General features: G+C 43.6%; 1 protein-coding gene across 3 annotated transcripts in view; it reads right to left on the bottom strand.

The window, feature by feature from the left end:
• Positions 1-348: 348 nt before the first annotated feature.
• The window catches only part of SLC39A8 (solute carrier family 39 member 8), a 48,457-nt gene continuing 26,708 nt past the window's right edge, over positions 349-22,097 (bottom strand). For all 3 annotated transcript variants that reach the window (XM_081209371.1, XM_081209373.1, XM_081209372.1), the window contains 3 exons: positions 15,419-15,626; positions 14,983-15,167; positions 349-1,282 (listed from right to left, as the gene is read on the bottom strand). In XM_081209371.1, the coding sequence (XP_081065497.1) occupies positions 1,133-1,282; positions 14,983-15,167; positions 15,419-15,626 (543 nt within the window). In that variant the 3' untranslated portion in view covers positions 349-1,132. The remainder of the gene's footprint in view (positions 1,283-14,982; positions 15,168-15,418; positions 15,627-22,097) is intronic.

Here is a 22,097-nt window from a genome sequence, read left to right as displayed (position 1 = left end):
AAATTAAGAAAATGTACTATACACTATCCATGTATAAGACAACCCCTTATTTTAAACTTCAAAAATTTAGGAAAAAATATAGTCATATACACTGAAAAATACAGTATATGGAACTTTAACACCTGCAGCCTCCCCAATTCAGCTTAATGTATTAGTGGAGCAGCATTCTTCGCTGAAGTTTATGTAAAGTTCCTATGGCAGTAGGAGCAATTAACAGACAGAGGTTCTATAGTCAGAAGGAACTACCAGACTAGGACACGCCAAGGCATGCAATTCGTCAAACACTGTGGCAACAGCATTGCCTGGTTGATTTGCAACAAAAATCAAAGCAAAAACTTGAAATAGCTATTGTAATGTTAAAATGGTTAATTTTTGTTCTCTTTTAATATATATATATCTATATATAAGGCCAGAGCCTTTTAAGCATGACGCACATAATAAAGTTGAAATTTTAACATCACTTAATAAAAAATGTGCTTCTCAAAATAAAGCCCACAGTACCTTGAAAGAGAGTGATCAAAAGCACTAAGTGGTATAATTAATCCAGTGTTAATTGGTAATTGGAATCTTTGCATTATTTATGCAAATAACTAAAGCAAGTATAATTTTTTTAAAAAATAATAATAATCTGCCCCCAAAGGAGGAAAAGTCTAAAGCTATTTTGAAACCATTTGTATCACAGTTAGAAATGTAGCCGTGGATCTTCTGTAAAAAGTTCCTTGTAAACGAAGTCGTATTTGTTTTAGCCTGAATCATCTTGCAGATGTCCCTGCTGCTGGATGCTTCTTAAAGTGTATGCAATACTTTCTGTATAAAATGGTATAGGTGACTTCTCAATTAAAACTATCCAGGGCTCTTTGTGATGCATAGGAAGGTATGTGCTAAAGTTAACGGCACAATTCTTGAAGGCAGAGGAAAATCCCACAGGTACTGGAGTGCCCACATGTTGAAGTCTTTATGCGGCACAAGTGATTATTATCATGCTGACACAAAAACCAAAGGTATTCGTTCCAAAGAAAATGGGATGTCAGATCAAATCCTTTATAACTTCCAAAGTCCCTTTTATGGAGTTCAAGAGTTCTTCCATTTTTAATTTACTAAGTGTCTTCATTATCACATCTCCAACATTGCATTATTCCAGTTCAATTTCTCCTGCGTACACCGTGATCAGCAGAATCGCAGCAAACCCTGTGAGCAACCCAGCATTTTGGATCAGGAAGAAGACTAGATCTGTTTTTCTTCCGGTCACTTTTTCTCTCAGCATGTCATTCATCTCTGGGAACTAGAGGAGGCAGAAGGAAGGAAGTTTTTAGGTAAGTGTTGCCATCTGGTGGAACAAAATGCTACATTAGAATTTCGTGGTGCTTTTTTTAAATGCATGCATTTATTTATGTTACATTACTGTATAAGATTGGGTTGGGTTCTTAAGCTGCTGGAGCGGCAACGATCTGGGTGCTGTGTCCAAGTGATTACTTCACCAAGAAAGGAACACTGGAAATTGCTTCCTCCTCAGCTGAGCCTCTCTTTGTAAGTTTCAGGGATGGGCTCACATCCATCTTGTGCAATGCCCATTCACTTAAATGGAACTTGTGCAGGGGAGCTTCTCGGTAATTTGCAGTTTAAGTCTATGCAATGTACAGGCACCCTTTCATATAGGTGGGCTAAGCAACAGAGAGGTGCAGACCTGATAGCAGCTGTAGTTTGCAAGTAGGAAACACTGCTGCAGGACAATCAACCAGCAGATGCAAACAGATGTTTGCTAATTGGCTAGTAGCACTGTCATGGGCTGTTGGTGTTGTTGGAGGGGGCAACTTGCCTGCCCGGTGCTGACCCAGGCATCTCCTGTTTCCCTGACTATTTTCTGCCTGCAACTGCTAAGAGACCAGATTATTCCTCTTCGGTGTAGCTGTGTGTTCTACTTTAGAGGGCAGCCTTTTGTTCTGAAGGGGTGTAAGTCCTCCATCTATTTGAAAGGCTGTCCAAAAGTTTGGTTTAAAGCTATGGAAATATTGAAAGTAATGGAGAGGTTGAGGAACCTTGAAGTTCCTGTCAGCACCATCAGATCAGTGGACTGAGCAGACACACAGGTCACCTGGGGTATTCCCCGCTATGGTGAAAAATTTGTCCCTCTGCTGAAGCATGGCAAATACAGTTATACCTTGGATTGCGAGTCGAACATTTTGGCTCCTGAACGCCACAAACCCAGAAGTGAGTGTTCTGGTATGCGGATGTTCTTTGGAACCCAAAGGTCCAACTTCTGCAGCTTCCAATTGGCTGCAGGAGCTTCCAAGGTACCACTGTACTAGCTTTCCAATCTCTAGACTGCCCTGTGTGGTGAAGATAGCATGGAATAAATATATATCATAAACTATCACAGTCTCTTGGAAAAGGGGATGAACAATGTTTAAATAAAAATAAAAATGTTGTGTTGTCAATGGCTGTGATGTGCCCTGTTTCTAAGGGTGAAGAGTGGATAATAAAAGTCAGTGTGTTGCAAAGGTTAGAGCATTGGGACTCTGGGAGACAAGGGTACAAATCTCCACTCAGCCACGAAAACTGCAGGGCAACCTTGGGTGTGTCACTGTCTCTCAGCCTAAGCTACCTCACAGGTTTGTTGTGAGCATAAAATGGGGAAGAGGAGAAGCATGAGCTCTTTGGAAGAAAAAGTGGCATATAGATGTAGTGAAGAAATAATAATAAAATCAAATATTCTAATAAAGTTCAATGCTATCCTACTTTTTCTACAAAATCAGGGGAACTGGTATCTTTCAGAAGAAAAACGGAGCTGTGAATTCTAGAACTTTAATGAAACTGTAAGACATTTTGCACTAGATTCTGTGATCAAAATAAATAAAGTTTACCGAGACACATCATCCAGAAATTCAAACAGAAGAAAAAGAACACAATGCAATGAAAAAGCCCACAGAAGCCACTTCTAACCTGACAGGTAAATGCATCTCTACCACTAACTTGCCAGTTTATCATTGCAGCACACTCTCCTTGGAAATTAATTCAAAGACACTGGAGGGGGGGGGGAACCTTCTGCTTCTGCAAAGTGCTGACAAACACAGATCAACAAAATTGCTGTGCTGGCTGCTTATCAAAGATGAGGTAGGATCAAGTTCAAAGTTTTCAAAGCCCTCTGAAACTTAAGTAATACAAAAACTAGCTCTCTGAAAACACCTTTCCAATCCCTACACAATTTAATTTTCTAGGGATGGAACCTCAGAGGGGAGAAGGCAGCCATTAGTGCCATCATCTCCCACTGCAGCTAAAATTTCTTCCACAAAGCTAATAATAAGGATGAACTAAGCCATCTTCATTGTTCAAAAACAATATTTAAAAAATCCTTGTTTAGGAGCATGAGAAGAGGCTTGCTGGATCAAAGAAAAGGCCCACCTTGTCCAGCATCCTGTACTCACAGTGGCCAATTATATACACCCATGTGAAGCTCCCAAGCAGGCCAAGCACTCTTCTCTACTTTTGATTTTGGTACTCAGAGGCATACTGCCTCTACCTTCACAACACAGGGAGTAAAATACAACAACACAGTCCTCCTTGTCAGTAACAGGTCAAAGTATTGGGCAGCTATATCCAGATCTAGCTTGAAGAGACCTTGCAAACCAGGGAAGAGTGGGTGGGTTGCTCATCTACTGCCAGAACTACCATGGTCCATCCAGAAGATGGAGCCGGGAGACACAAAGTCCCATTTCAGGACTTCCGGTCGGTGCCAGCGCTTAATGGCGGTCCTAGCTCCGAGCTCCGGAGAAGGACTGCTTCGCAAGTTCGGGTCTTACCCGCTACGGCAAGCGGGGGACCCCTAAAATCCCAGGCGCAGAAGCCTGAGAACAAGGAGACTCGGTGGGCACCTTTGCGCCCCCCGGTACCGTGAAAGAGCCTTTTTAAAGGCTACGGATCGACATCGGGAGTGAGCGCGGTGCTGAGAGTCGCTACCCAGCCTGCGAAGTGAAGCCGCGTCGCCATAAGCGGAGAGCGCCGATTCCTTCCTGAAAAGAAATTCGGACTGATTCCCCGTGAGTAAGAACTGAAAAATAACTGGGACTCTTTTACTTTTAAAAATTGGGCTAAAAACGGGGGAGATTTAAACAAAGGAAGTCTGCCTCCCCCCGACTGCATGAAAGCGAAAGCAACGGAACTTTAAACCTGCATCCGTTTAAATCTGTCCTTTGATCAGCTAAACCGGACATTTAAACCTTTGATCTCCCCTCTAGCAAGCAGGGCAGAGGGGAGGCGAATCTGACCATTAACTGCATGACTTATTTGGAGGAAAAAAACATCTGCTGTCTCATCTGTTTGATTTTACGAAACGGTCTGCCTTCTTAGTACACTGAACTGACTTTTCCCTGTGAAGTGATACTTTGATACAAAGTTTTTACACTGCCTGACTATTGTATATCACAAGAAGAAACAGTATAAATTGGGCAACTGTGGCAATTTGATTTAGTAACATTGGCTTGGACTGTGTTAATTTCCCCTTTTTCTCACTTTTTGGACTGTCTCCTTTGTTTTGGTACTTGGAAATTTTGTTCTATGGCCATTTTGATTTGCTCCCTCTAGAGGATAAAGTAAAGTTCGGCACGGCTCAAGACAGTGGAATTTTCCAAGGGAGAACAAATCCCGTGGGAATTGACCTTGACATGAGTGGCCCACAAGAAGAGATAGTGACAAGAGCCAAGATCAAGCAACAACAGCAACAACAACAGCTGCAGCTGCAACAGGCAAAGAAAAGAGGTTCAATTTCAGGCGCAACAGCCGGATCAGCAGGAACAACAGGTCAAGACAAAGGAGCAGCCGTCTCTATGGAAGCTGTGACAGAGGCCTTGCTCAAGATAAACCAAACCCTGGAGTCTTTGACAAAACAGACTTCAGAGAACACACAAAAATTAACAGAAATATCAGCAAGATTGAACCAGAACACAGAATCTATAAATAGATTGGTAGAGGAGAACGCCACCACGCGCCAAATTGCCGAGGAGGCCAAAGCCACTGCCGGAGAGACACAGGAGAAGCTAGAACCCCTTGCCAAGAAGGTCTATGAGCATGATGCAACATTGGCCTTGTGGGACTTACAGAGGAAAGAGAGAAATTTAAAATTAAGACTGATTCCGGAGAACGAAAGAGACAGCCTTGTGGAATACTTGACACGGGAGTTTGTGAATTGTTGGGACCTTGAGGAAGACGAATTTAAAATTACGACTGCCTTCAGATTGGGTAAAAAGCAAGATAGAAAGACACCGAGAGACTGTTTGATTACACTCAGATCCAAGGAGGAAAGAGACAAAATATTAGGATTACACTTCGAAAAGGCCCTGCAAATTGGAAACTCAGCTGTACAGATCTTTAAAGACATCCCAAAATACATCCTGGACTTGAGAAACTTTTACAAGGACCTGGTTCTCTTGCTAAAGAAGAACACTATTCGCTTTAGGTGGGAGTTCCCACAAGGACTGTCATTTGACTACAAGGCAAAGAAAGTGAAAATAAAGACAATTCAAGACAAAGACAAATTTTTGGCAAGATACCAGGAGGATTTACAGAAGGGGACTGTGGACGCACTTGCAGAACAGAGGAGAGCATTGGAAATCTTGAATCTCTTGCCTGGACAAAAATCATTACCATCAGAAGAAGAGCAACAACTTGGAGCTGTTGGAGGAGTCTTAAGAAAATAACAAGATGGCTCTGCAATTCCTTAGTTGGAATTGTAATGGGCTCAATGGGCCTTTGAAGAGAAGACAAGTATTTCATATATTGAATAAAGAACAATTGGACTTGATATGCTTACAAGAAACTCACATAACCAGAGCCCATAGGAGATTACTTTCAAATAAAAGGCTAGGACAAGAATTTATCTCATCAGATAAAGTTAAGAAGAGAGGAGTTGTAATATATGTGAAGGAGAAATGGGCTCCAAAAATGATATTCAAAGATGAACAAGGGAGATATCTGGCTGTGGAGATACAAGTACATGGAGAAAAATTCTTAGTTGTTGGAATTTATGCACCAAATGAAGGCAAATCTGACTTCTTTAAGAGACTTCATGAAACCTTGACGGACTATTTGGATTACAATATGATAATCATGGGAGACATGAATGGCGTGGTCTCCACTAATATGGACAAGGCACAAAGATTAACAGTCACTAAAGAAGGGAGACTCCCTAAGACTTTTTTCGAAATGACAGAAAATATGGACTTGATAGACATTTGGAGAACAAGGAACCCTCTGGAGAGAGAGGGAACCTTTTTCTCCCAAGCAATGATGACCTGGACCAGAATTGACCAAATTTGGGTTACTAGTGGACTGGCTCCAAAGATTAAGAAAGTGGAAATCTGCCCAAAAACTTGCTCCGACCATAACGCCGTGAAGATGGAGATGAAACCCACAATAACTGGTCAATTTAGATGGAGAATGAATGACACCCTCTTTCGAGATAAGGAGATTCTCACGAAGGCCCAAAAGACCCTAAAAGACTATTTTGAAATAAACTTGAGGACCGACGTCGAGAAAAGAGTGATCTGGGATGCAAGTAAAGCGGTTATGAGAGGACTTTTGATTCAACAAAACTCAATAAAGAGGAAAAAACAAAATGAGAAAAAAGAGAAGATCTTGGAAATGATAAAAGAAGGAGAGAGGAAATTAAGAACAAAACCAAAGTCTCAGGACATTTTAAGAGAGATCAAGTTATATCAAACCCAATATATGGAATTGATGAACCAAGAGATTGAATGGAAGATAAAGCAAATGAAGCAAAAAACTTTTGAATCAGCAAATAAATGTGGTAAACTTTTGGCTTGGCAATTGAAGAAAAGGCAGAAACTAAATACAGTTACAAGCCTAGAGGTGGATGGAAAGAACATATCTAAACCCAATGAAATTAGAAATTGCTTTTTAAGTTATTTCAAAAAACTCTATACTCAAGGCCCGCAAAATGAAGAAGATATAGACAAATTCCTTGGAAGATATGGATTACAAAATATCTCTCAGCAAAGTAAGATGGACTTGAACCAGAGAATCTCAGAACAAGAGATAGAGGCTGCCATTCAGAATATGCAACTGGGCAAATCTCCGGGACCAGATGGATTGACTTCTAGATACTACAAATCGCTGAAGGAATGGTTGATTCAACCATTAAGAGAAGTTTGCAATGAGATCCTTGAGGGAAAAAGGGCACCTGAATCGTGGAAAGAGGCTTACATTTCACTCATACCAAAGTCAGAGACTGAAAAGACCCAACTCAAGAACTACCGCCCAATATCATTGCTCAATGTGGATTACAAAATCTTTGCAGACATTTTGGCAAAAAGACTTAAAAGAGTTTTGATGGAGATGATTCATAAGGACCAAGCAGGCTTTCTCCCTAAAAGACACCTGGCGGACAATGTAAGGAATGTTATAGACATTCTGGAAAAGCTAGAGGTGAATATAAACACTAAAGCAGTATTGATATTTGTAGACGCGGAGAAAGCCTTTGACAATATTTCTTGGAGTTTTATGAAGAAGAATCTGCATAGGATGGGGGTAGGTCCGGGTTTTGAGAATGGTATGGCTGCAATATACTCTGAACAAAAGGCCAAACTGATTGTAAATAATGTGGTGACTGAGGAGCTTAAGATAGAAAAAGGAACACGACAGGGGTGCCCGATCTCCCCATTACTTTTTATTACAGTTCTGGAGGTCTTGCTGAATATGATAAGAAATGACCAGCAGGTTAAAGGTGTGCAGGTCGGAGCTAAACATTACAAATTAAGAGCGTTCGCAGATGACTTAGTATTGACTTTGCAAGAGCCAAACACTAGTACGAAAAAGGTATTAGAAATAATACAACAGTTTGGCCAGGTAGCTGGATTTAAGTTGAACAAGCTAAAAACCAAAGTTTTAGGGAAAAACCTAACAGATATGGAAAAGGAGAAATTTCAAGAGGAAACAGGTTTGACTGTGGTCAAAAAGGTCAAATATCTAGGGGTTTATCTAACATCCAAGAATCAGAATTTGTATAAGGATAACTATGAGAAATGTTGGTCAGAAATCAAAAAAGACTTAGAAATATGGTCAAATTTGAAACTGTCAATGTTAGGCCGAATTGCAGTAATTAAAATGAATGTATTGCCTAGAATGCTATTTTTGTTTCAGACCTTGCAGATTATTGACAAGATGGAATGTTTCAAGAGGTGGCATAAAGATATTTCGAAATTTGTCTGGCAGGGCAAAAAGCCCCGAATTAAATTTAAAATACTGACAGATGCTAAAGAAAGAGGGGGTTTTGCCCTGCCGGACCTAAAATTGTACTATGAGGCAGCAGCTTTTTGCTGGCTCAAAGAATGGATGCTCCTCGAGAATACAGACATTTTGGATCTGGAAGGTTTCAACAATGCTTTTGGTTGGCATGCATATCTTTGGTATGATAAAGTTAACAGTGCCTTCAAAAATCACATTGTTAGAAAAGCATTGTTTAATGTTTGGATAAGATATAAAGATCTATTGGAAAATAAAACCCCTAGATGGGTGTCACCAGTGGAGGCTAATGCTGTGAAAAAACTCAATATGGAGGTCGGATGGCCGAAGTATTGGGAAATTTTAGAACAGGATGGAGATAAGTTTAAATTACAAAGCCAGGAAAAATTGAAACATAAAGTGGAAAATTGGTTTCAATACCGTCAAATAATGGAATTTTTTAAACAGGACAGGAAAGTCGGCTTCCAGGTGGAAAAATCAAAATTAGAAACCGAATTGCTAGAACCTACCACTAAGAATTTATCTAGAATGTATAACTTGCTGCTGAAGTGGAATACAGAGGAGGAAACAGTCAAATCAGCCATGATTAAGTGGGCACAGGATGTTGGTCATAACATTATGTCAGACGACTGGGAATGGTTATGGAACACCGGTATCAAATTTACGGCATGTAATGCCTTAAAGGAAAACATTATGAAAATGGTATACAGGTGGTACATGACCCCAGTCAAGCTGGCAAAAATTTATCATTTGCCCGATAACAAATGTTGGAAATGCAAAGAGACTGAAGGTACCTTCTACCACCTTTGGTGGACATGCCCGAAGATTAAGGCTTTCTGGGAAATGATTTATAATGAAATGAAAAAGGTACTTAAATGTACTTTTCCTAAAAAACCAGAGGCCTTTCTCTTGGGCATTGTCGGCCAATTGGTGCCAAAGAAGGACAGAGCTTTTTTCATGTACGCTACAACAGCAGCAAGAATACTCATCGCAAAGTATTGGAAGACACAAGATCTACCCACTCTGGAAGAATGGCAGATGAAAGTGATGGACTATATGACATTGGCAGAGATGACAGGCAGAATCCGTGATCAAGGAAAAGAGACAGCGGAAGAAGAATGGAGAAAATTCAAAAGATATCTTAAGGACTATTATAAACTTAATGAATGTTAGAGTGTTTTGGTTTTTAGGAACAAAGGGATACAGTGACATAAGGTTAGAATACAGAGATGACTAAGATGATTAAGGTTGGAAAGTAACAATTGGGAGTTGCTATAAAATTATGGACATTGGGATGCAGAAAGGGGGGGTATGGGGAAGTCTTAGAAAAGAGGTTTATGAAAATATGTTATGAAATTATACGTGTATGTTTGTTTTCTTAAGTGTTTGTTTGTTTTTTAAAAAAATTTCGTAAAACCAATAAAAATTTTATAAAAAAAAAAAACAAAGTCCCATTTCAGACAGATTCACAGCCATGAATTTATTCAGCAACCTTGGAGCCAAGCTAGATGTTCCCTTGAGACAGCTACATATCTTGTTTTTCCTAAAATAATTACAGGTACAAGGACTCCAGTTCTTAAAAGGAAGGCAGTGAACAAGAGGGTGGACTTAGTCCTTCTTTTGCATGCCACAGCTGAGAAAGGGGCAGTCTTCATTGGTAGGCCAAGGGATTAAAAGACCATTAAAATTCAATATGACAGACCGTGGAACACCTAGATGAAGCTCACAGACCACTGATGGTCCATGGTCTGCAGTTTGGGAACCCCTACTTTATATGTTTTTAATATAACATTTGTTTTTCTTACTGGTGACCTTAAATCAGCTGACCATCGTTTTCCCTAGAGACTTGTGGCTAATCTAGTCCTTGGTGAAAACAAGGCCTTTTGGTACATTGAGTAGCACCTGTCTGCATCACCCACAGTCTCTTTGGGTCTATTCTCAACCCCAAACAGCTTCTTGGAGGGCTTCTGAACATTGTAGCTATGACTCACCCACTTCAGTTGGCTTTAAGGCTCAAAAGCACTCTCAGCTCTGAATGCTGACCCTTCCTAGGAGGGGTCAACAGTTAACGTTCTCTTGGAGATCAATCAAGCACCTCCTTCAGCATCCTTGAGATTCCAAGTCTTTTCTCTCCCACCCCCTTGAGATGCAATGTCTTGCATAGGCTTAGCCACTTTAATCAATCGACACACAATGATCATTGTCCAATGAAGAGATAACTGTAAACAAAGTTTTGTTCTCAGTATGCTACTGCAAATAACCATTTCAGGATTTCCCCATGTTCTGTTAACAGTACAATCCTATGCATGTTTACTCAGAAGCAAGTCCCGCTGGATTCAGTGAGGCCAATTCCAGTGTAAGTGTGCATAGGGTTGCAATCTTAAATTGTGTGTTGGTTGGCTTCCTTAGGGAATCTGAGGAAATGTGCCCAGTGGCCACCAGGCCATCCCTTGATGTTTTCACTATACATGACAGAATCATTGTTTTTACTCAGGCTGCAGCTTTTCAGGGCATTTTCCCCTCTGAAGGAATAGCCAAGTTGGTTGGTAACCCCTATTCCACAAGCAGACATCAACTGGACCCACAGTGAGTCTTAGGCCCCATCTGCACGATATATTTAAAGCAGTATTTATACCACTTTAAACTGTCGTTGCTTCCCCAATGAATCATGGAAACTGTAGATTGTTAAGGGTGCTGAAAATTGTTAGGAGACCCTGTATTCCCCACACAAAGCCAGAATTCCCAGAGCTCACTGCAAAGGGGAATTGATTTTATGTGACTCTGGGAATTGTAGCTCTGTGAAGGGAATAGGGATCTCCTAACAACTCACAGCACCCTTAACAAACAGGATTGCAGGGAAGGGGAGCCATGGCTGTTTAAAGGGGTGTAATATTGCTTGAAATGGAGAGGTATTTAAACATCCCCAGAAATGATAGACATTGCAGATGTTTTTTGAATGTGCTGGACACAGTAGAATATATTATTTTCTACTGTCCATTGTACAACCAGCTACACAAAGGCATGCTATCCCCTTTTTTGGATAGTCTAACATCACGACACAATGAAAATATCAGATTCTATCTGTCTGACATTAACTGCAAGGGTGGCTGCGTTTCTATCAATAGTATCTTTCAGAGTGGTGAATGACACTCTATTTAGCAGGAAGAAACTCCAATGAAAATCCTCGTTATTACATATTTTTACATGGATGTTTATTTGTATATATTTTAAATTTTTACTTATGGGTGTTTTATGATGGCCTATATTTGTAGCACCTAATAAAGGTTTGGCAAAGTAAGTAAGAAATATAGAGTGCAGACTGGGCCTTACTTCAATACTGTTGGTGGGAAAGCATGTTGCATTGCTCCTGAAGGTGACATGCTAGCTCAGAGGGCATAGGCCAGTCCATCACCTTGCAGGAACAAAATGGCCAGTAGGTTCAAGAGGATTTGAGGGGTTGGGATCCTGCCACTCCCCTCCAGCACCTGCTGCCCGAGGCAGTTGCCTCCCTCTGCCTAGTGGTAGGGCAAGCCCTGGGTGCCTTGAGGGATGATGGCTGAAGCACTTTGTCCTTCAGCCCCCAGATGAGTCTTTCTTCAAAGAACCTGCCTACTAGTGCAGGGAAGGAGAGCACCCTTCACTTGAACACCAATTCCCACTACGTGTGGTCAGCTGCAATTGCATGATGGCAGCCACCATGTGAAACAATTCAAACTTAACTTGTTTAAACTGAGTTTAATACTGTCTTTTTAAATGTTGTAACCCGTCCTGGGACCTCGTGGTGGATAAGAAATCGAATTAATAAGAACAACATGCTTCCACTTGGTACTCTTGACATGTCATCTCTGAGGTCTAGTCCAGGGTTCTTCAACATTGGGTTCCTAGTTCCCATAATTCCTGATCATAGGCTAATCTGGTTATGGATTATGGGAGTTGTAGTTGAGCAACAGCTGCAGACTCAAGGTTGCAGAACACTGGCTAGTCCATCCACACATGATGTAGCTAATAAGGCTGTAGAACTGAGGTGATAAAATGCTAGACTGTACCATTCCAGAATGCAGGTGGGAGGTAATATTATTCAATATAAAAAGCTTCCTACCTATAGAAACACAGGAGAACTCTGCTAAAGTTTTCTCAGAGATGCACTTAATTTATTCTATGTAGAAAACTTGTTTTCCATGGGGGACTATTCAGAAATATGAGTCCTCCTGCTTGCATTCTGAATCCTACCACTTCGCCCTGCTTAAAGTGTAAATCAGCTTGTAATGAGCAAGTGAGAGATGGAAGAGAGAAACAAGAGTTCTAACAAATCCTACCTGTTTCTAGACAGAGAGGAACAGGGTAGAATTCAGCAGAAAAGCAGGAATCTCTACTGAGCATTCACACACATCATTTACATTTTGTTCAGACACAACATTAACAGTTCCGGTCTAGACACCTACAGACAGAGAGATTAGAAAGGTAGACAGAGAAACCTATCACCTATTGGCTTTAAAACAGGGGTGTAAACACGGTAATACTGAAAAGAGTCAGAGAGATAGACAGCAATGGTAGTTTCCTAGCTGGCCCTTTGCCCTTAGAAGAGAGAAGAGGTTCCAATCACAGAATCACAGAACTGTAGAGTTGCAAGGGACTCCAATGGTCATCTAGCCCAACGCCTTGCAATGCAGAAATAGAAACCAACAGAGCTATATTCCTCTTTTATGCAGAAAGATGCCAATCCGAAGGAAGGAAGAGCAAACACTGGACTTATTGAGTGCACAGTGACCTTAGTACTAGGTTTGTTCATCTGTCTCTAATTTGGAGGCAAAATCAACTCTCAACAAATAAGTCCTCTGCATCCTAGTCACTGCTTTCTCCACCCATCCTTTCCCATTACTGATCTTCTGTTTTGTTCTGGTGATGTTGCATGTGTGACTCTTAAAATTGAACTTTTGGTCCATATTTCACAAATCCACCTATAAGAGATGCTCCTTTTCCCTTCAGGGTACCCATTCACCATCCCCACCCCAAAAACACACACAGAGACATGTGCACACACCACCTAATTGTACCGAACATTTTAAAACAAGCAAAGTTTTGAGTGCAGTTTGGTGACTTGGTGGGGAGGGTAGATGTTCTAAGAGCTTGGGGCGGGGGAGAGAAAGCTGAGGTCTCTTCCACAGATTTTGCTCATCCTTCGGGATCAAACTCACTGGAGTTTTAGACTGATATCCTGCACCGGCCCAAGACATTTTGCTGCCTGATGCAAAAGACAAGATGGCACCCTCTCCCATTCCATTCACACAGGCCAGCTGGACTGACAGCTGGATGTTATTTGAACACAGATGATGGGTCAGCAACCTCCACTGTACCTGAAGGTGGCAGGCTGGTGTACAGGGGGAAGGGCAGGCTGTACGCCGCACCCAGAGATCTGTACCCCAACACCTTGCTGCTACTTCCTGCTCCCTAGCATCTGCCTCCTGGTGTGGCTTTCTCACTCTGTCTAATGGAAGGGCTGGCCCTGCATGCAGCACATTAGTCATATCAGGGGTCAGCAAACTTTTTCAGCAGGGGGCTGGTCCACTGTCCCTCAGACCTTGTGGGGGGCCAGACTATATTTTTTTGGGGGGTGAACAAATTCCAATGCCCCACAAATAACCCAGAGATGCATTTTAAATAAAAGCACACATTCTACTCATGTAAAAGCAACCGGCGGGCCCCACAAATAACCCAGAGATGCATTTTAAATAAAAGCACACATTCTACCCATGTAAAAACACGCTGACTCCTGGACCGTCCACAGGCCGGATTTAGAAGGCAATTGGACCGGATCTGGCCCCCAGGCCTTAGGTTGCCTACCCATGATTCATACTGACTTCAAATGGACTTTATGCAGTGTAGCAATATGCTGGATTGCAGTGCCAACATCAGAGAGCGCCATTCCAAGGGTTGGTATTTATAAGAAACTTAATTCCCACAAGGAATTAGTTTAACGCTACTGAGATACTCGCAGTGATTCAACTGCAACTTCCACTCACAGATGTATTATCTTGCATCACAACCATGTAAACCAGGGCTGAAGAACATCAGGAACAAGAGGCTGAAGAATGTGGCCCTACAGGCTTCCTGTTTGGCACTCAAGACTCTCACTAGACCTTTCCCCAGGGCACAGCCACCACTGGCCCTGTTCTGCAGCCTCCTCTAGTCCTTTTGCCTGACTGGGTTATGCCCTGGAACTATTAATCCTTTTTGTTTGCCTGGATGGGAAAGTGTGTGAGGAAGGTAGAAACCTGGCCAGGAGTTTGTGGCTTGAACACAGCCTGAAATACCAAGGTAAGTACCACATCTGCCCACTTTTGCCTCTGATCCACTGGCACGTGCCCCCTGGAAGCTTCCCCACAAGGGAAGGCGGCCCCTCAGGCTATAAAAGATTCCCCCTCCTGGTGTGTGGGTGTGGGTGTGTTTCTACATGCCAACCACTCCTGCTTTGTGACATATTTGTGATGTATTGATGATGCTATTGGAAATGTATTATGGGAAGGGGATGGAGAAGTCTTAAAAGTTTGTGTAACCCCACCCTCGGGGTTCCTACTCTGTGTGTTTGAACCTTGTTGCAACAATAAAGATCAGGTCTCCTGACTACGGCTATCTGGCTTCTTAGCCAAATATAAGAATTGTGGTTCCATGAGGATAAATGGTCTGATTCATACATACACGTAGTATTCATACAATATAGTAGGAGCTCACCATATCTGCGAGGGAAATGTATAGGAACATGCCTCCAGCGATTGCAAAGATAATGTTTGGAGCAAAGTTGTTGCCCACTACTATACCGAAAGCTAGTCCAACATAGCAGGAGCATGCTGATATGAAATTGAAAAACAAGGCCTGCCGAGTGCTCATTCCTGCATTCAGAAGGATGACAAAATCCCCTGGGAAAAGAAAAGCAGGGAAATGGTCAACAAGCAATATTATCATTATTGTTATACATTCCACACACACACACCACTCCCAACAAGAGAATTAAAAAGACATGGGTAGTGCATATGAAAATTATAGTGACACCATCATTTCATTTTTCCATTTCAGTGCAGCAGAACACTTGTTGGTTATCTCTTGTTTGATGAGAACTCTCTTAATGCATTCATCTAACAGCCAGCTGAGTTAATGGAAAACATCTTACCCAGTTCGTGAGGAAACTCTTCACATAAGATTGCTATAGATGTGCTAATTCCTTGAAGTAGGGAAAGGGTGAAAGAAGCACCGATGGCTAGCCCATCAATGAAGTTATGCAAAGCATCACTCAGCGTGATCATCCAGGCAATTGTGCCAATCTCTGACAGTGCAGGTCCCCTGAAACATTTACACGAGTTGCTTTCGGTTTCTTCCTTCTGTAGATAACAAAATTACAGAAAAATAAAACAAGGCCCCAAAGTCCTTTCTCTCCACAGAGAGCAAATATTACATAGGAAACAGTTTTGCCTAAAAGGCCTAAGATTGCAATCCCAACTTTACTTAAAGGTAAAGGCAAAGGGACCCCTGACCATTAGGTCCCGTCGTGGCCAACTCTGGGGTTGCGGCGCTCATCTCACTTTATTGGCCAAGGGAGCCGGCGTATAGCTTCTGGATCATGTGGCCAGCATGACTAAGCCGCTTCTGGCAAACCAGAGCAGCGCACGGAAACGCCATTTACATTCCCGCCAGAGCGGTACCTATTTATCTACTGTATTTTTTGCACCATAACACTCACTTTTTTCCTCCTAAAAAGTAAGGGGAAATGTCTTTGCGTGTTATGGAGGGAATGCCTATGGGTGGCATGCCTACGGATTTTCCTCCTCTAAAAACTACGTGTGTGTTATGGTCGGGTGCGTGTTATAGAGCGAAAAATACGGTACTTGTACTTTGACGTGCTTTCGAACTGCTAGGTTGGCAGGAGCAGGGACCGAGCAATGGGAGCTCACCCCGTCGCGGGGATTCAAACCGCTGACCTTTTGATTGGCAAGTCCTAGGCTCTGTGGTTTAACCCACAGCACCACCTGCGTCTCTCAACTTCACTTACCTGGGGTGAAACCCATTTAATTCAATGGGACTTACTTTCAAGTGGACATGGTTAAGATTGCAACCCAAGTCACTATAAGTCAGATCACGGCTACTTTTTTGTTTTTTGCAGTCTCCATACAGTGGCATTCAAATAGAAGTGGTTTGTCCAAAGGAGGTCAACATATGATGGACTCTGATGCTGCCCTCATGTTTCCAAGGATGCAAAAAAATTATTTGCATGATGTGGCTGCTGTAAGAATCCACAACATCTTAGATCCCTTCAGGTGACCTAGTTTCTCATGAATTTTATGGCATGTCTATTTTATTTGCTTATTTTTTTATTTTTTTACCCACCCTTCATTCCAAGTAGCCCAAGGGTGGGGTACAAAAACACAGTTTTAAAACCAACAGTAACACCCATTGACACAATAATGCTATAAAATAGGAGCAAATAAAAACCAATAAGCGGCAGCCGGTACAGAGATGTACTATTTCAAGACTAGGTCTGAAAACTCAAACTCTACCAATGCCTAAGTGCAAATCCAAACCCCACTTTGAGTAAAAAATGGAGGATGTTTGAATGGGTCTTGTGATAGGAATTTTATGGTCTTAGATATATGGTAATGTTCATAACCACACATACATAGATCAGCACAGGAAGACCAACCTGGAACCATTTTGATTCCTAAACTGACCAAATGTTTTCTCTGCAAGGTCAAAATGGAAAAGCCTCCCCATTGTCTTTTCCCTCACAAATCCCGTCTTAAGCGTATGTCTGTGTTTGAATAAGGTGTGAGCCTGTGACCTGGCCCAGGAACTAAGTATTTATCACTACAAAAGAATGGCCAGGCTACCCAGGAAATCCAATCAAGTAACCTGCCAGACAGGAGATAAACAAGGACAGGAGAAAAAACAACATGCAAATGTTCTGTTTTAGACAGCTTTTTTTGTGTGTGTATGTATGATGTTTCTGGGGGTGGTCTTGATCTACAGGATGGGAATTTCAAAAGTCTTTATAAGGCCTTGCATGCCATTTTTCTGGGTCTTTCCTCCTCTCCTGCGGATGAGGGGAGCACCCTGTTGCAACAGATCAATAAAGATCAAGCTTACTAGCTGCTTTGCTTCTCAATATTCTCTGGATGGCCTCTGTTATTTTCTCCTACCAATAGGGAACCTATGTAAGGACTCTATATGGGCTCTTGGATACCCCATAAGGGGAAAGGGCAATTTTTATTTACAACAGTCTAAAAGAGGATTAGACAAATTCATGGAGGATTAGCTTCAGTCGGTACAGCACGAGTATCTTAATCTCAGAGTTGTGGGTTCAAGCCCCATGTTGGGCAAAAGATCCCTGCATTGCAGGGGGTTGGACTAGATGACCCGAGTAGTCAATTCGAACTCTACAATTCTATTATCCTATAAGGCTATTGTGATGGGATGATGAGCTGCTTGTGCGTAAAATCCCTGTCCCTCAGAGTTTGGTTAAGTCCGCAAACCTCTATCTGTAACGGAGCCCCTTAATCATGGCTCCGTCAGTCGCTGGCAGATTCCGACAGTGGTTGCTTCCGGAATCTCTTCCAACATAAAAGCTCCTTAACAGAAACGCGTCTTCTGGACTCTCGGCGTGACAGTTTCCTGCGAGGAGTGGGTGTCCCTATAGGAGGTCCTGAAACCTCCCCACTGTTTTCACTGGAAGTGTCTCTGAGCCATCCCTCCTGCTCACTTTCCCTCGGAGCTCCTCCTCTCCCCCTGCTGGTTCCCTCTTCAGCTGCTGAGTCTCTCCCAACCTCTGTGAGCCCTTCCACCTCCTGTCTTTCCGATGGCAGTTCCCTGACAGCTATCAACAGGAATAACCCTGATGGCTATGGTCTACCTCCACTGTTGGAGGCAGTATGCTTCTGAATACCACAGGAGCTTAGAGTGCTGTTGCATTCAAGTCCTGCTTTGTAGGCTTCTCATCGGCATCCGGTTGCCAACTGTGAGAACAGGATGCCAGACAAAAAGATCCACTGCCCTGATCCATCTGGGCTATTATGTTCTTAAAGTCCAGAATAAAATGGGGGAAAGTTAAATCCACCCTGTTAAAGAATATGGTTTGAGCAAACACATTCTTTTTTTTCTTCCACACAAATGTAATATTTTCTTCTGATTACAAAGAATACCATCATATTAGACAGGGAAGCAAATCATCAGAAGGAACATTGCAGTGGGGAAAATGTCACCAAGTTTACAGCCTCTGTAAATGAGAAAGCAAAATGAATGATAACTTAGCATAGGGAAGTCTCCCAGTTGCCCCATTCTTATCTCCGGCATTACAAGTTTGATTATGCAGGGTCTCTCTTCAAAAGTTGAAGTCACAGAATCATCAGCTAAGTCATCATTGCTCCAGTAAAAAGTGCCTTGGTTGAGCGGTGATACAACGATCATAAAGCACTGTTTGCATCCGCGGCAGGAATGCCGCAAAAGTGAGAGTGATGCTTATATGAAGCAGTAATAAAAACTGATCGATGCACCACATCAGCTTCCTACACAAACAGCACATCCAAATGCGTCAGAGGTAAAGACAGAAACATGCATTTTGCTCGTATTTGAATGATTCCAGAAGTGTTTCTGCAGACTGAATTGTTCTATTGCACCCTTGAATTAGGAGACAATCCTAAAGGAGAGAGCATAATGCCAATGACATTGGGGAAAGAATTGCCTTCTATGATCATGCAGAATAAAATGTCATTAAGGCTTGCTTTACTGGTATCAAAGAGAGAAAATAACCCTGTTTTGAAAACAAGCTTCATGTAGGATAGGGGCGGGGAACCTGTGCCCCTCCAGACATTGGACCACAGCCGCTATCATTCCTGAATATTGGCCATGCTGGCCTAGGCTCATAGGAGTTGTAGTCCACAACATCTGGAGAGCCACAAGTCTGCCCCCTGATCAGGAGGCTGGAGCTTCTGCACTTTTAGTAACTGCTCCTTTCCTCACTCCCAAGTTACTTTCCAAAGGGATTGCAAAACCACCTGCTTTGCAAAGGCAAGCTGTTTGAATGGCAGTGACATTTCCAGAGAAGCAGGACATCTGACAGCATGAGAGCTCAGTGGGAGGATAAGGGAGAGCAGCCAATTTTCCCTTCAAAGTGACTTTATAAAACGTCACACACTTGATGTCCCATTCGTGAGTTACAAAATTCAGTTCCTTTCCAGGGTCCTTTTCAACCTCTCTGAACTCTCAAGTAACCACAGCACAGGATTCCTGTCAGAATGTGCTACAACACAAAGCCTCTTTCTCTGACTAGTAACAGAAAGCTCCTTAACAGTACAGATTTACGGGGAGGTGGGTACATCATTGTCCTTTTTTTAACCTCGACTCCTGACTAAGTAAGAACTTTGTGTAAACATTACAGGAGGTTTCAAGGGGTGATGTTAAAACATTGGAATGAATGTGAGTCTAGTTTAGGCATTAAAAAGGTAAAGGGACCCCTGACCATTGGGGTTGCAGCGCTCATCTCGCTTTATTGGCCGAGGGAGCCGGCATACAGCTTCCGGGTCATGTGGCCAGAATGACTAAGCCACTTCTGGCAAACCAGAGCAGCGCACGGAAACGCCGTTTACCTTCCCGCCGGAGCGGTACCTATTTATCTACTTGCACCTTGACATGCTTTTGAACTGCTAGTGTAATAATAATAGGGGTTGCTCGTGCGTAAGTTGCCGCCACTCCTGGCTAGGTTGCCTGATTAAACCTTTTCTGTCTGGACAGCCCTTCACTTCGTGGCTGTTTCAGTCGCTAGCAGAATCCGTCAGTGGGCGTTTCTTAAACCTTTTCCAGCATAAAAGCTGTTTGACGCCAAGTCTCCTCCTACTCTCCCTGCACGGAAGTCTTCTGCGCAGGGAGGGTGTGGGTAGCGGAGGACCCGTGCTCTCCCCACTGGTCTCCAGCGAGGAGTCCTGGAGCCCTCTCGCCGATTCCCCCATCTGCCCCCTTTATCCCTGGTGTTACGCTGATTTCCTTCCCCAGCAGATGAGCTGCCTCTCTCCCCGCTGGGCCACTCTCCAGCATCACTTGGGAGCCTAGCCTCCGCCTCTGGCTCCGATGTCAGTTCCCTGACATCCAGTTTGGCAGAAGCAGGGACCGAACAACGGGAGCTCACCCCGTCGCTGGGATTTGAACCACCGACCTTCTGATCGGCAAGTCCTAGGCTCTGTGGTTTAACCCACAGCGCCACCCACATCTGAATTAAGGCATTGCTGGCAATCAAATCAATTAAGATATTGATGGGGATCTGAACAAATAAGGGAGGGAGAAGAGGTGCCCACGTTCCCTAAAGATAATAACAGATGTTGAAGTATCAAGATCAGCAAGGAAATATCAAACTAGGAGCAATAAAGCCAATGCATTGGTGTCCTCATAGTAAGTAACTGGAGCATAGGAATCCACCTTATGCCAATTCAGATCATTGGTCTATCTAGCTCAGTAATATCCACACTGACTGGCAGCAGCTCTTTGGGTTTCAGACAAGGAGTTTTCTTAACCCTAACTGGAGATGCAGGGATTGAACCTGGGACCTTCTTCATGCAAAGCAGATGTTTCACCACTGAGCTGTGGGCTTTCCCCAAGGATACTGTTCCTCCATGTCCCTGCACAAATGAAGCCACTATGCAGTGCATTAATTCCTCCTGTTGTAGCCTGGGTCTGGCCTTGCCTATGAGTTCCCCTCTCTGTATATATCAGACTATTTTCTTCCTTGCTTGCTTGCTTGCCAGCTTCCTTATCCACCCATTGGCGCCGACTCCATGGGGCTTGAGGGGGCCCGAGCCCCCTCAAAAATTCGTTTGGGGGGGCTCAGCCCCCCCAATAATCTCGGGCGGCGGTGGGCGCGTCCGCGGCTTTTATAGGGCACCCGGCGCGCACCAGCTCGATAACGGGCACCGGCGCGGCGGGGGGCGCCGGGCCGGGGGAGGGGGCGGCCGGCCTGTCTCCTTGGCAACCCCATTGAACAGCGCCGGCTCCCCCGGGAGGGCCATCCCCCCGCGCCGCCGATCGCCAACACCGCCGACGCTGTGGCTGCCCGAGCCCGAGCCTGAGCCTGAGCCCGACCCGGAGCCCGAGCCCGAGCCCGAGCCCGAGCCTGAGCCCGACCCTGAGCCCGAGCCCGAGCCCGACCCGGAGCCTGAGCCCGAGCCCAAGCCCGTCAGTCAGTCAGTCAGGAAGGAAGGAAGGAGAAATGGGGAGGGAGACGAGGGAGGAAAATTGCGCGCAGGGTGAAGAAAGGAGAAGGGCGAACGAGACGAGCTTCCAACCCAAAAAAGGGCTGGAAGACTGGGAGGATGCAGGATCGGGAAAGAAAGCGACGCCTTCCCCGCCCGCGACGTCGCCCGCTTGTCATTGGCAGCGCAGCGGGCGCCCAGAGGGGCTGGGCACCGGCGCAGGGCCGCTCCGCAGCCGCGGAGGACAGCTGCGCAGCTAGCAAGGTGTGCCGCGTAGAGCGCGGCCCTTGTGTGGCCCGGTGGCCACGCAAGCTTGGGCGGGGACCCCCATGCAAATCTAAGACGGGAGAAGAGGGCAGAGCAAAGGGGGTCCCTTCCCCAACCTCCGGCTTTGAGACTTCCCTGAGCCCCAGAAAAGCGAAAGGATTTTCTCTTCTTCTTTTTTTATAAATATTTTATTAAGGTTTCAAATACAAAGTTAGAAACATACACTGAAGAAAAAAGTAAAAGAACAAGAAAAAGAAAAAAAGAAAAAGAAGAAAAGAAAACCAACCATTCAACACATTTTTTATATAACTAACTGGACTTCCTCGCATCTCCCTTACCCTGCATTCTTTATAATAA

The sequence above is a fragment of the Podarcis bocagei genome, assembly GCF_964188305.1.
Source record: "Podarcis bocagei genome assembly, chromosome: 9".
Taxonomy (NCBI): domain Eukaryota; kingdom Metazoa; phylum Chordata; class Lepidosauria; order Squamata; family Lacertidae; genus Podarcis; species Podarcis bocagei.
The sequence above is the reverse complement of the archived record's forward strand: the minus strand, read 5'-3'. Positions and strand labels throughout refer to the sequence as shown.